The 15,210-nt window shown below is 47.6% G+C and overlaps 1 protein-coding gene across 1 annotated transcript in view; it reads left to right on the top strand.

Moving 5' to 3' along the window:
* cfap61 (cilia and flagella associated protein 61) overlaps positions 1-15,210 on the top strand; it is a 28,528-nt gene that overhangs the window by 5,893 nt on the left and 7,425 nt on the right. The window contains exons 8-20 of the mRNA XM_076272247.1: positions 215-418; positions 521-595; positions 910-989; positions 1,625-1,664; positions 1,968-2,107; positions 2,573-2,699; positions 3,295-3,372; positions 3,555-3,761; positions 5,648-5,776; positions 9,138-9,265; positions 13,971-14,063; positions 14,369-14,537; positions 14,685-14,862. Of these exons, the coding sequence (XP_076128362.1) occupies positions 215-418; positions 521-595; positions 910-989; positions 1,625-1,664; positions 1,968-2,107; positions 2,573-2,699; positions 3,295-3,372; positions 3,555-3,761; positions 5,648-5,776; positions 9,138-9,265; positions 13,971-14,063; positions 14,369-14,537; positions 14,685-14,862 (1,648 nt within the window). The remainder of the gene's footprint in view (positions 1-214; positions 419-520; positions 596-909; positions 990-1,624; positions 1,665-1,967; positions 2,108-2,572; positions 2,700-3,294; positions 3,373-3,554; positions 3,762-5,647; positions 5,777-9,137; positions 9,266-13,970; positions 14,064-14,368; positions 14,538-14,684; positions 14,863-15,210) is intronic.

The following is a 15,210-nucleotide window of genomic DNA, read 5'->3' as shown; positions in this document are numbered from 1 at the left end:
TATTACAAATAATATTAAAGCTGTTTGATTTACTTAGGATAGGATTTCTTATAAAAATCTGTTAATAAAGGCCGCTGTGTATTATTTATGTTTTTTTGTTGTTTGTTTTTTACGCGTGTGTATGTGTGTGCGTGTGTGTATGTTGAGTCAGGGTGCATCTCTTTGTCTGTCTGTGCCTGATGATGTATTTCTGTCCGTGTATTTATTCATTCAGAGTGATGGAACTGCTGTGGGCTTTATCAGTGTCAGTGGGAACATAAATTTGACCATGCTCAATGAATGCTTTGAACTTGGACCCTTCAATGGGCTGCGCAAGACAAAGGCAGAGACCCCTACTGCAGAGTCCCTTCTGCAGCCTGACCCCCTATTGTCCACCCCCTCAATGGACGCCACTGAAGCACAAAAGCCAAACAAGGAGGTACAACAATAAGATGATAACACTGTCCTCAATCCCACATTTTGCCATTTATGATAGATGTTCATATATTTGTCAACAGCTTTCTAAACATTCAACTTGCAGGTCAGTGATTGTAATGAGGAGTGCAGATCTGATGACGAGCTGTCAAATCAGCTAAGCAGTGAGCAGCAGTCGGAGGTGAATTAGAATAGGATGTTTTACATGTTTTGCATTGTGGAGCTAGTCTTGTCATAGAGCAGGACGTAAAGAAGAAACTAGTCTTATTCTTATAATAAGAAGTTTGAATCAGAATTTTGAGTTTTTTTCCCTTAAAAATTACTCAAATGGATGAATTGACTACCAATAATAGTTGGTGATTAATTTAATAGTTAACAAGTAATTGATTAATTGATTCATTGCCGCAGTCGTAATTGTGACTATGTTGAGTACCGACTCTGCAAAATGTTGTGAAACAGTGGGCTAGTTTTCTAATGCACACTCATTTCTCTCAGACTGAGACGGAGCCCGAGTCGGATCCTCCAAATGCTTTCCGTGTCCAGCTCTTTGTCATCGACAAAAGATTGGAGATGAGGTAAGCTCTGGGGGGGAGGAGTCTCCAGGCCCGCGTCCGGCTCTGCCAGCCCAGCGTGCGCTCGCTGCCAGACAATAAACTTCACATGGCTAGAACAAACCAGCCTAGCAGAGAAGCCGCGGAAAAGCGGGAGAAGCCAACGCAAGCCTGCTGACATCAATACCGGCTAATGAAACACGGGGAGTTGCCTTTTCCATGCGAATGAGGCCCCCACCACCACCACCACCCCCCTGGCCTTGGCAGGCTTCCAGTGGTTCTCACTCCTATGGCACATTAGAATGAAGGGATGCTGATTTTTTGAGAGAGCTCCTGCTGGGCCCCCCTCCTAGTGCCCACCTTACTGCCCAGCTGTTCTGGAATATGGAGTCCAGCCTTGCCCTCCCCACCACCACCACTACTCTCACGTTGAGTGAGCTCGTAATTAATGAGAGGAATTCTTAAAGTGACAGGCGATGGGACGGGGAGAAAGTTGGGGAGCTGCGCAGACAGATTAGTTGGCCCAGTAAAGCCGTGGGGAGAGTCTCACGCCATGGCTGGGATACGAGCCGGTGAGGCTTGGTCAGAGATGACCCCCCCCCCCCCCCAATCTTTTGTCCTAAATTAATTCTCCGTCTACCATTTTCTCTCTCTTATAGGTCTGTAGACTTCCTTCCTTACGTCTTCAAACAGTTCCCTGTAAGTAGGTAATTTGTGATATTAGCAAGAATCATGACAAATGTATTCCTGTAACATATAGCATATAGTATTGATTATATAAATTGACATAGACAAAGCACTTACACCATGACCTATGATATTGAGGCTTTGCTTAAAAAAACACATTAAATCAGTTTTCTTATGTAGTGTAAAGTCCTCTGAGACAGGGCTGTACATGCCACAAAAGAATTAGTCTGTGTTATGGGTGATTTACCAATATAGAAATGTGATTTGAGATCCGGCTTGTGATCCGCTCTGTGTTTCTGTGTGGTGTCGGAGCAGGATCGTGATTTCTGCATCATGTCCGTGCCCAAGCTGGCCCCAGAGTTCCCCCTGCTCCAGTCCTTCCTGCGTGTGGTACCCCATCACACCAGCAGCCTGCCCCAGGAGCTCTACATCTTCCACCGTGCCGGCCTGCTCAAGTACGTAGTCCACTGCCCTCTACATAATAATGGTAATACATTTTATTTATAAGCGCCTTTCAAGTCACCCAAAGCCCATACATACATACTGTACATACCTACATACACACGCACATACTGTACATACACACATACTGTACATACATACATACTGTACATACATACATACATACATACATACATACACACATTCATACATATATACATACATACATACATACATACATACATACATACATACAGATCAATTCTATTTAAATCCATGATATCCATGTACAGTGGAGTTTCTTTAGGTAGACTTGTGTGGTCACATTTTGTTGTTTCCAGAATCTTGCACTCTATGTTGTGTTGTCTTCAGATTTACCTGCAATCACACACGCTTTCTGGGTAGTCTTCTTACTCGACAGGTAGCCATTTACACCTGTGAGCCAAACAGACCCTCACCTGTCTTCTCCCCTCCTGCAGGACGTTTGATGTGCGCGTGGCTGTGTCCACCGACATGCCCGCTGTCCAACGCCTGGTGGAAAAGCTTGGCCTACACCAGTCTCTCGTGGCGGATCTGGACTCCTTCCTCAAGGCCCGCCGAGACCTGGTCTGTCCAACCCCCGCTGTCCAGCTTCCACAGCCTCAGCCAGCGCACAGACCTCAGTCCAATCCCCACACAACACCACTGAGCTCCACCACAGAATCTCAACAATGAATCTCAATTTAGTTTCACCTAATTTGAAGTCCAACAGTTTGTCAGATGCGCTGCATGCTTCAGCAGCCTCGTAACATAGCACAACATTGACCCTCCATGAATCTCAATTTATTCACTTAGCTGGAAGACCAAGAGCTGGGCTTGGGTGGGAAGGAAGTGGATGCAAAGTTTGGACTGCTTATGCCCAGCTTGGAGAGAGTGGTTGACAGGGCCTCTCTCTTTTTAATGAAACCGGGCTTTGTATGTGGATCAGGGGTAGCAGCTGTCAGCCTGTGCTGGTTCCAGCATCACGCTTCATGGGAGAGAAGATGGTATTTGGTGTGAATCTGGAGCCATTTGTGCATGTAATCCCTTGGACTGCGTGTGCCGTGGTTGTTTCTAGGCAAAGGAGGTGTGATAACAAAGCTCTCTCTCTCTCTCATTCTTTTTTTTCTCTCTTTCTCTCTATCTATCTCCCTCTGTTCCTTTTTCCCACCATCCCTTTTAGGATGGAACCCCTTTGCAGGCATTTGTAGCTGTGGTGCAGAAGCAAGTCGTTGGAGTAATGATCATTAAAAATGAACAGGTGCACACCACTTTGAGTTATTCACAATTGACTACAAATAAAACAGAGGTCATTACCATGTTGTTCAACCCTCTCTCTCTCTCTCTCTCTCTCTCTCTCTCTCTCTCTCTCTTTCTCTCACATGTTCTCTCTACCCCCCAATCTGTGCCTTCCTCCCTGCTCGTGCTCCTCATCACTGCTAGGACATGGAGTACATCCGAGCGAACTACAGCATCGAGAACTTCATCTACTTCAGCTACCACCGGCACGAGGAGCATGGCCAGCTGTGCCACTTGGCGCTCAACCCCACCTTTCAGCACCATGCCAAGCACTTCCTCAAGGAGGCACTGCGCCACGCTCACAAGTCCTGCCTCTACTACCCCATCTACCCACCACTCCACGAGCACAAGGTGAGGAGAGGTGTGTGTGTGTGTGTGTGTGTGTGTGTGTGTGTGTGTGTGTTTATAATCACACATATTGTTTTATGATTCTATGTCATTTTATGTTCTGATGTTTTTTACACATATATTGTATGCTTTGGCAACACGTTCTTTATGAATGGTCATGCCAATAAAGCTTTTTGAATGGAACTGAATGGAATTGATATGCATCCACTTGTCCCTCTCTCTCACTCGCTTGCTCATTCACACCAAACCTCACTCACACCTGATTATGCAACAGTGTCAATGGTGTCAACATGCCAGGGAAAGAAAAGAATGAAGTGCACTGCAGCTGTGTATTTTCAGAGGCATACACCCACATTCTCTCCACACTCTCACGTTCTCTTCTCTCATTTATCTCTCTCTCTTTGTCTCTCTTTATCTCTCTCTCTCTCTCACACACACACACTTCTCTTTCACCTCCCCTCTTCACTCTCTTGCTCCTCTCTCCCCACTGTTCTTCTCTCAGTTGGTACAATTTCATCCACACCTCCTTATCTTAGCCCCCCTTTTTCTCTCATTCTCTTCCTCTCTCCTTCACTCTCTCCCCCTTTCTCCCCTTCTTTTTTCACCACTTTTCACCACCCAAACAAGAGCGTTCTCTCTTCCTCTCATCCCTCTCTTTCTCAGTGCCCACTCAGTAACACCTCTCCCACTGTGTGGGGATCTCACACTTACACACACACACTCTCTCTCTCTCTCTCTCTCTCCATCTCTCTCTCTCTCTCTCTCTCTCTCTCTCTATCCATCTCTCTCCATCTCTCTCAGTGTATTGGGGAGGTAGCAGGTGCTGATGGGCTTCAGAGGCCTGCTTTGCTGTGATGCCATGAGAGGCCCACCCTTCCCCTCTCTCTCTCTCTCTATCTCTCCCTCTCTCTCTCTCTCTCTCTCTCTCTCTCTCTCTCTCAGCGTCGAGGCATCCTCGCCTCATCTGCTAATTACCATGTACAAATATGTGCCAGATTGAGAGATGATAAGGTGTAAATAGAATTATGGGAAACTAACAGACTGGAAGAGGGAGTGGGGATACAAGGGAATGAGAGGGAGAGAGAAAGAGAGAGAGAGAGAAAAAGAGAGAGAGATGCCAGTTCAGTGTACACAATGGGCCTTGTCTCTTGTGATCACACTTTACTAACCCTTATTAGCATTTCAATATTTTGCACTGTAAACCTTGTTACCGACTAGCCCTCTTTGCCCTACATAGTATCACTATGAAACATTAACAGATGCATTTGCATTTGCATTTATTCATTTAGCAGACACTTTTATCCAAAGTGGCTTACATATAACAAGGGTCATTCTCCCCAGAGCAACTAAGGGTTAAGTGGGGGGAACGGTGGAAGCCAGGAATTGAACCCGCAACTTTTCAGGCTGCTGCATGCTAGCCCAGCTCCTTATCCACTACACTGCCACCTCCTCAGCTGCATTATAATGATATCAGATAGTCACTTCATATCAACAGCAGGAGTGCCCTTAAAGGTTGTAACAGCGATTTCAGGCCCAAAAAAGGCCCAAACATAAATGGTCACATTCATCTAATCTTTCCTAACGATCCGTTAGCTGCCTGCCCCATAAGCAGGCCGTCAAAAAAACGTGTCTCTGTAGGCAGCCTCTCTGTAGGCAGTCTGAACATCAACAGAAGTGATGTTACCTCGCCTTCGCTGATACAACCTTTAATGTTGCTCTGAAATGGCTGACAAGAGTTCATCCATAACCATCTGTACATGACCTGTAAATTGTGGCCTAGAACATGGACAAAATTGTATGCTAAATGTCTTGGTGTCTGCTGACTTTAAATGCACAAAATACTTTATGTCTTGGTGTGTGTTTATGTGACGTCCCCCTGTATCTCCCAGAATTCCTGTGGCCACTACCTGACGGTGGCGCTGAACCACATGGTGCCCGTGCGTCCACGCCGGCAGATCATCCTCTCTCTGGAGGAGCTTGGCATGAACGCGCCATCGCAGCAGATCACCAAGGAGCAGGTGAGAAAGCTGTCGTGGCGGAGGGAGCGGGCACTGCCAGTCATGCTGGGCAGACATACGGCAGACTGGGGAGATGGACAGGGTGCTGCAGGCGGGGAGAGAGAGAGAGGGAGGGAGAGAGGGAGTGAGGAAGAAATGGAAGAGTAGAGACGTAAGTGGTTTAGATAGGTAGCACATGGAGTCGCCCTGGAGATCACCCACGGTGAGATGAACAGGGCAAAACATGGGCCTGTTGGGTAGAACAGTGGAGAGTAAGGAGAGAAAAGACAGCAGGCTGTAGACTTAACATGATATTGTTATACTGTGGAAAAAAACTATGACAAATATTTTAACACTAAGTTTAGAGAAGTCTGTCATTGTATGATGTTAGAGGTTATCCACAAGGTGGCACTATTTCTCAAACTACTCACCCCTAAGTGTGTGTGGTTTTTTTTTTGTTGTTCTTTTTAAAAAAAAATAATTAATCTGATGCACCACCCTTCCCAATTAATAATTAAGCACCCGTGTCGCCGACCAACCCCACATCGCCACATGTTTCGACGTGTCAGCATAACACCTTCAAATGAAGCGTCTCGAAACGCGAGGGTCGGAGCTTGTTTATAACACCCCCCTCCCCCCAGACGTGCCCCCAGGTTATTTAACAGCCCGTGTTTGTGTGGCAGATGGCACCGGGCACAGATGGCAGGAAAGAAAAAATGTTTACCGCTGCTGTTTGACAGGTAAAACAGACACCACCACTCAGCCAGCAACAGCTAACGGCACTGGCCAGCATGCTGCCACACCGACACCTGTTCACCTGCCCCCACCCCCACTCCACCGCCACCACCACCAACCATCCACCCATCGGTCAGATCATCCTTATGTGTCCCCCATCACAGCTCCTCACTCTGAGTGGACTGCACCCCACCCAGGCAGCTAGTGCTGACATGCTAAAGTGATGCTAGGGAGCAAACACTGCTAATGGGTACAGACTGATGGAGGACGTGTTGTCTGAGGCCACGTTGTGCCATCACATTAATCACAGTGGGCCCACATTACTTCAGATGCAGTGCATCCATGGGGAGAGTGTCTTTGCGTATGCATAGCCAGCCGCTCGAACTCGATGGCACTGTGTGTGTTCTGGGTAGATTGTTTTGTTTTTCGTCTGTTTTTCATGTTCTGGGTCTTTTTTTTTCTCTCAGTTTCATCATCAGGTCGGGCTTTCGGGTGGAATTGGTCATGTATGTATGCATGTAAGTTTTTATGTGGGTGAACGAATGTGTGTGTGTGTGTGTGTGTGTGTGTGTGTGTGTGTGTGTGTGTGTGTGTGTGTGTGCAGCTCAGTGCATTAACCTGCCCTTAGGTACACCTGTGCATATTCTTTTTCACTCAGCGCCCATTTCCAGGCCCACTCAGTATCGCAGCAACCGCAGCTTTCAAGCTTGCCATGCAGATAAGAGAACGTCTGCTGTCTTTGTTTTTCCCCTCCCTCCTTCACTCCCCCCCTCTCTCTTTCTCTGTCTCCCTCCCTCTCTCTCTCCCTCTCTCTTTCTCTCTCTCTCTCTCACTCTCCCTCTCCCTCTCTCTCTTTTACTCCATCCCTCTCTCTCTCCCTCTCTCTCTCTCTCTCCCTCTCCCTCTCCCTCTCTCTCTTTTACTCCATCCCTCTCTCTCTCCCTCTCTCCCTGTCTCTCTCTCCCTCTCTCCTCCATGGGCCCTCTAAGCCCCATGTCAGACATGGATGCAGTAATCATGTTTAACGCACCTGTTCCCTCTCTGTCAACAGAGGGTCGTGTTACTGCGGGCTGCCTGTGTCAGGCTCAGGGCCATTATGGTCCAGTAAAGGTTATGTGTCTCCAATGCCACCCAGTCACAAGGCCACGCCAACCTGCCTAAGGGCAGTCAACACAGCCTCAGGGCCAGGGCTCTCTGTCCTCATGAGCTAGAGCATCCAGATATCTGCATATCAATAACTTAAGGGTTTAATGGATGTCAAACCGTTCATTCTGATGTGTGGATTACAAAAGGTATGCTGATTTCGGCACCAGGATCGTCCTTTGTGTATTGTTGTTGTACAGTAAGACTTTAAGTCTTTTCACACCCATGAACATACATGAACATCTATTCAAAGAGAGTGTAAAGTACTCAGTAAGGAGGAGCCTGTGTGCGGTGGGTCAGTTTTGACATTTCTAAGAGTTGCTTTTCCTTTTAAGTCTGGCTAACCAGTCTAATCAGTGAGCGATCAGTACGGTCAGGAGTGTAGAATGCACCTCATTAGGTCTTTCTCCAAGTTGGCCACTTCAGGTTGCGGAGGTTTGTGTGCATGTAGGGCTGTACAAACGGAGCTGTTGTGTTAGATTAGACCAAGACGCCCTCCCTCCTCTCTCGAAGCGGAGCGGAGGGCGTGGAGTTGCGTTGGTGCAGCGGCCCTGCCCGGGGGATAGCGTTACGAGGTGATTAGAGGGGCCAGATCTGCCTCCAGGTGCCGGGGTCTTTTTCCTGTACAACTGCCATTTTCCATCAGGCAAGGTGCGCAGTGGAAGCTACCCGTCCAATTATTAACACTCAAGCACCAATTAGAGCCGCGAGCGCCGGGGAGAGATTATCAGCCAAGCGTGGTGGCGGGCCGCGAGTCGAAACGTTCGGCAGGGCGAGGTGAACAGCATGTTCCCCTCGTTAATTTCTCTCCCCAGTTACAACGGGGGTCAGAAATGTTCTTACATTAGGACATTTCTATCTGTTACATGGTCAGGAGCGCGGCATGCTCCATAAATCTTTTTTTTCCCCTTTTTTTGGCAGTGAGATGGGTTAGGCGGAGGAGAGCTGGCAGCGGCACTCTGTCAACACTCAATACGTAATGCAGACCCTATCAAAGATTAAAGGAACTTTTCCATTTTTTCCCTTGCGGTGTACAATGCACCAGCATTCCCAAATGTAGGTTTCTTTTATTTCTTTTTTAAGTGAGCGGCGGCACATTTTGGCTGTTAAGTGCTTGGTGAAATCTCAGCCTGCTCTTGGGCCCACTTTCATTCAAAGGAAGCCGACAGACGGTGAAAAGTAAAGTAGAAAAAGCTCCTCACGAGGCATAATCAGAAGCAAAGCTTTCAGGAATGTGGTAATTGTCTTTGGCCAATGCTTTAAAGCTCAAATAAATGACTAAAAGCTACTGGGCGAAGCCAAGGCAATACGAGAGCAAACTCTGCCAGGCTACTTATACAAACGAATGCTCTTCAGGTGAGGCTGTCTTTGAACCTTCTTTTCATGTCTCTCTCTCTCTCTCTCTCTCTCTCTCTCTCTCTCTCTGTCTCTCTCTCCATCTATCTATCTATCTATCTATCTGTCTGTCTGTCTGTCTGTCTGTCTCCCTCTGTTTTGAAATCAGCCACTGTATGCACTCAACCATTTCAATCGGAAGCTGACGATGGAACCCAAAGTCACCATCAATGCCAGGATAGTGGTTGTGGGCGCGTCGGACACAGGTCTGTCCTTCCTGGAGGTCTTCATATTCTGGTGAGTAAACCGTTGGACCCTCTGTGACATCACAACACAACCCTTCAATCAATGTTTGACAAGCGACGGATTTACAAGCAGGTACATTCACTGTCTGGCACTAATGCAATTCTCCTTGCAAATCACAATTCCATCGTTACACAAGTGGATTAGAGAGGGAAAAAAACAAGTGCATCATTGGAGAGATGATTTTAATGAGGGGGCGGGATCTGTGGGATTTGTTGGAGAGGCTGTGATTGCCTGAAATGTGACCTTAAAGCCTCATGTACAATCCAACCCTCACTTCAACATGCATTTTGCACTGAGGCAATTAGGGTGTCTTTGTGTCTAAAGATTACACGGTCTTACTTTGTGCCCTTCAAACTCTCTGATTGCTTCTCCAAGAAGAGTATTTGCAATGTCCTTAATCAAAGAGTATAAGCACAGTAGCTGTTTATTTTGGAATAGATTATTTTGGAAACACATATGATGTCAGGAAGACAATAAATAAATGAACAATAAATCATAGACAAAATATAGTGTTAGTGTACAACACATCAGAGAAGTGATGGAGTACTGGTGTACATGAAACACATCACACAGCATAGGCCCCATATCTCACGTATGTCTTTGAATATTGAGTCAGTGAATTCATATGAAGACTTTCACATACTGTACACACTTTGATAAAGGTAGCATCAATTAATATTGACATTTGTTCCTAAGGCAACACTTTTTTCTGAAATAGAAATCTTGCTGTCACAAGTTCAAAATCATAAAGAAAAAAAACTTGATACTTCAATAAAAACTTATTGTGGGCAGTGTGTTTTCGTAAAAAAAAAAAAATCTTTACAAGATTTTCCTTGTTCTCCTTCCCCTTTCTCCTTCTCTTCGAGGTTGGACTTTTCCTCATTGTTTTCATTGTGAGATCACAATAAATCGCCAAAAGATTTTTTTATTAGATTTAGATTTAGATTTTTTTTTTTATCCCTTTTTTTAGTCAACTTCCAATAGTTTTGGAGGGTACTGTATGTTGGTTCTCTTCTTCCAATTCTGCTGTTATGAATGTGAGTCCTACCTTCTTTCTCTCTTTCTTTCTTTCTTTCTTTCTTTCTTTCCTTCTTTCTGTCACGTTCTGTAGGAATAATAGTATGAACACTTTTACTGTGTCATAAGACAGTATAGGTGAAGTATTTCATTTATGAACGCGAAAAGGCACTTTCTTTCTGTAGGAAGGAAAGGAACCACGTGTTTGTGAATTACCATGGATCACTCGGACCCCAAATGGCAGAGGTCTCTGTTTGTGTTGCGTTGGCCTTTCAGAGATTAACTGTTCCAGCAAACAATACCCCCACACCTCCGCTTGCTAGCCTGAAAGCTGATAACTGCCTGGCAACCAGGGTCATTTTTTTCCCTGAGTCTGAACATTAGAGACACAGGGAAGAAGGGAGAGAGCGAGAGGGGGGGGGGGGCGATAAAAAAGATAGTAAGGAGATGAAGGGAGGAAAGGATGTATCGAGATGGCAGTGACGTAGGGGAAAGAGGGAGGGTCAGACTTAGATGTCAACAATCAGAGGAATGGACGGTTCAGTCTGGAATGCAAAAAGAGAAGACATACTTTTGAGAGTGAGAGTGAGATGGGGTGAGATGAGGTGAGGTGAGGTGAGGTGAGGTGAGGTGGGGTGAGGTGGGGGCATCTATGGATTGTGCCCACGCTGCGTGACCTAGATATCTGACACTTTCAAATCACAGTGGGGCTGCTCAGAAATGTGTCTGCTGGACCGTCCTTGGCGGAGTGTATTGTACCCTCCACATGGGGCTAGAAGAAGCTTGCTCTGCCACTTTGAGGGACCCCAACAGTACGCCTGCTGAGGTCCACTTGTGGAGATGGCTGCCACTTATGATGGGGCCCAGCCAACCAAAGCAGGAGGAGCAGTTTACTACACATCAAAAAGACTGTGCATTCGTTGTGCTTGTGCAGTAGTAGGTGCGGTGAACTGAAGGCCCATGTGGGGAGCTAAATTGTGTCAAACTACCTCTAGATGAGGAATTCAATCAAGTTGGAAAGATGGAAAGAACATAAAGAGACACAATCAGATGTTGAGAGAGTACGAGAAGTGACTATAGAGAGAGTGTGTGTGTGTGTGTGTGTGTGTGAGAGAGAGAGAGAGAGAGAAAGAGAGAGAGCGTGAGAGGTCAGTGCACCAGCCGTCGAGGCAGGCACGCAGCTGCCACTGACCTGAGGAGTGGCGTGTGGAGCAGGCGGTGCTGCCGGGCACCACTGTTCCTCTGTCAGCTCGGCACTGCAGCGCTCTGCGCACGCTGTCACTAATGATGTGACTAATGAGGCAGTTAGCGTCCACTAAAGCCACTAAGGCTGGGGACAGCCCTGCCCAGGAACAGTGATGGATGGTTTAGAGTAGGGGGGAGTGTCTCTCTCACACACACACTGTCTCTCTCTTTCTCTCTCTCAGACACACACACACACACACACACACACACACACACACACACACAGAGGCAAACACCCAAACGTCTCACCGAGCGCTCTTATCAGCCAGGTCCAAACGGCTGTCTCCTCGGCTTTCCGTGGGCTCACAGGGACTAAAGTTCACCCCCCCCCCCCCACCCACTCCCACCGCCTGGCCCCACTTGCCACTCCCCAAACCCCCCCGCCCCACCCAGCCCTGCCTCTCTCCCCAACCCCACTGAACTCCCACACCCACCCAGCCTCCGCCCTCAACCTCCGCACGCCCCCCCCCCCCCCCTCCACTCCATCACTCAGTGGGACGCGGGGTCACGGCAGGGAAACGGGCGCGGACAGATAAGATGCATGAGTCTTGCTTTGGTGGTCAGGGCCTGGGCCACAATGGCCGTCTGTCAGCCACTGATAAGGGCCCGGAAAAAAGGGGGGGGGGGGGGGCACGGCGAGGGACGTGCGGCAGGTAGTTTGGTCAAGTCAACCCACCAGCAGGAAGGGGGCGTGGGGGGGTGGGGGGCTGCCCTAACCCCTTGCGACGGGCAGGCGGTGATTAACTTATCACCCCTAGGGGTCAGTGGGCCGGAAGAGCCTTCCTCTGGTGTGAGATAAGGGCACAGGGTGCGTTGAGATTGGACTCGGGCATTACTGTGCTGGGATCTTTTTTTGCATGCGGGGGAAGAGAACAAGGTGTCATCTCGTGGCTACTGCTCAGCCACTCACCGCATGACAAGAGATATCAAACAGGAATCCGAGACAGCCCGTAATCAGTTCTTCAAAGTCGATCGAAATCATGCGGGGGCATTTGTGAGTTGTGCTCAAAACATAACAAACAACAACCACACCATCAAAACTGATGAGGTCAAGCCAAACTGTACAGACCACTATGACTTTCAGCACTGCCAGGACTCAGACATCCCTCACCCAGCCTGTGTTCTCGCTGTCAGCGTACAAGCTCAGAATGAAAGCCTCGCACTCCACCTCTCCTCAAGGGTATATCCACAGGCCGCACCGAGGCTCAGTCTCCGTTGTGTGGAGTGCGGCTGGACCTGCAAGACGTGGATGAGGCGAGGCCAGGACATCGACGAGTCGGTCCTGAGACGAGGCTGCCCTCTTTTCACCGCGCATTCACCGCACATCCACCCCCCCCCCCCCCCCCCCCCCCGACACACACACACACACACACACACACAGCCCTAGCCCCAGCGCGGATGGAGATAATGTCTTTCTCTGGTGCGCACAAAAGAAAGTCATTTACATGACAAGAGACCTTTTACACTCCCGAGGGTAAACCCAGTAGGGTCACACTGCTCACAGGAGACAAAAAAGAGAAAGACAGAGAGAGAGATGGGGGGGATAAAAAGATGACGAAACAAAGGCGTGGGGGGGTGGGGGGGGGGGGGGGGGGGTCAGGGGGTGTGTGTAGTGTGGCTGCCTCAGTGAGGAATGGATGGGGAGATGTCAGCACACCACATCACCACCCCCCATCTGCTTCTTCCAATAATCTCGCACACTCACACATTTATTCACATACACACATGCACATCAAGACACAAACACACAATAACATTTGAATACAGGCACACACACACACACACACACACACACACACACACACACATACACATAAATACACATATACACACACAGACACTTAGGTACTTTGCAGCTATGGTTCCACCCAGTAATGGTACACCGCAGTGCAGCTCTGAGCTATTTCGTTTTGTGGTCCTTCTCATCTCTGCACTCTCTTCTTTACTTCAGAAAATAAGAGGAAAACACAAGTGCACCCACCCTCAAACACACACACACAATCACACACATTTTTCATACTTGCACACCAATACATAGGCATGTTCAAAACACCCTCTCTTTCTACGACAAGTTCAACAAGTTGATTTGATACACTGGTGGATAGACTATAATTTCACAGCTGTAATTTCATTTCATAACTATTGTTTTTATCGTGAATGTGTGTTTCCATGCTTTGTATGGAAAGCCAATAGATGCTATTTCCATGTTGTATATGTTATTTGTCTGTCTGTAGTGAAAGCATCTTATGTGGATCCTAATAATGACACCAGAAAGAGAGAGGGCGAGAGAGTCCAACAAGAATACCAGGAATGTCTGCAAAGAGCAGCACTCAGTCTAATTCACCAGGCCTCTTAATGGCGCTCATCTCTACTCGTCTTTTTTTCCCTCCCCTCTCCTCTGTGTCTTTGTTTTCCGTCTTCCCGTCCTCTCCAGCCCTCATCTCAGGTTCAACAACATCACTTTGATCTCCACTCACGGCATCCCAGCCAGCCACAGCGCTGAGGTCACCAGGTTCCTGGCGACGAGGTACGTACGCGCCATCTCTATAGGCTCCCTTTCACTGGCGGAGAGAAGATGTCCACTTACACATACTCTCGCATATGAGTCTCACGGACTGTGCTAGTGTTATATTCTGCGCCTGCATACTGTTTGTGTGTGTGTGTGTGTGGATGTGCCTATGAAAATATATGCTGTATGCTTCCATACTTATCCGTGGCTACAGATATTTCCTGATTTATCGCTGTTAGCACTTTAAGCCACGTACAGTATGTATGTGTTGACAGAGAGAGAGAGAGGCCAAGACTGACCTTTGTCATTCTGTGTACTTGTAGCCATGGCTACAGTTCAAGGGTCCATGCCCAGCTCTCTCTGCGCTCCTGGATAAACATTGTGATGGGTAAGATGATTGCCATTGACCGGGCTTCCAAACACGTGCTGGTGACAGGCGGCAGAAAAGTCCCGTACGACCATCTCATCCTCTGCACTGGGCAACAGTACCAGGTCTCTAACATGACTTAACTATTAACAAAACACAAAATCGCTTTTAAAGAAGACCTTTTGATGGAATGACATTCTAATAAATGCATGTCAATTTGTTACCCTGTCATCGTGGACTCGTGATGTGATGTGACCGATGCTTACCCGCAGGTCCCCTGTCCAACTGGCGCGGACATCAGTAATGTTGCGTCCAGTGGTGGCCTCCCTGTGCAGCCAAGGCATGAGAAGTACACGGGCCCAGTGCCCTTCAACCTCTTCACCCTCAACGACGAGCTCGACTGCCAGGCTGCCTACGACTGGCTGGTCAACAATTTCATAGAGCAGGAAGGTATGGCATCTTCCGATAACATTTCCAGAGCATACACATTAACTCATGCATGCCTACACTCATGCCACATACACATACACATGCTCAAATACACACTGTTAGTTAGTCTTAGGTTAGGGTTATGAGTTCGTAAAAATGGGTGGGGGTGTGGGGGGAGATGTGTTTGTGAAAGTGTACTTACTGTCTACTAACAGTGCAACTACTAGGCAACACATCACTCACACACACACACACACACACACACGCCCATTCAAAGCAATAGTATAAATACATAAAAGGTACCATTGTTGACCACGGGCATGCTACACAGACATTTATCAAATATACACAACCATACTACCTTAAAAA

This window comes from Alosa pseudoharengus, unplaced genomic scaffold (genome assembly GCF_046254945.1).
Source record: "Alosa pseudoharengus isolate Yale_2024_CS ecotype anadromous, Long Island Sound unplaced genomic scaffold, YU_APseudo_1.1 YU_APseudo_1.1_scf_7, whole genome shotgun sequence".
NCBI lineage: Eukaryota > Metazoa > Chordata > Actinopteri > Clupeiformes > Clupeidae > Alosa > Alosa pseudoharengus.
The sequence above is the reverse complement of the archived record's forward strand: the minus strand, read 5'-3'. Positions and strand labels throughout refer to the sequence as shown.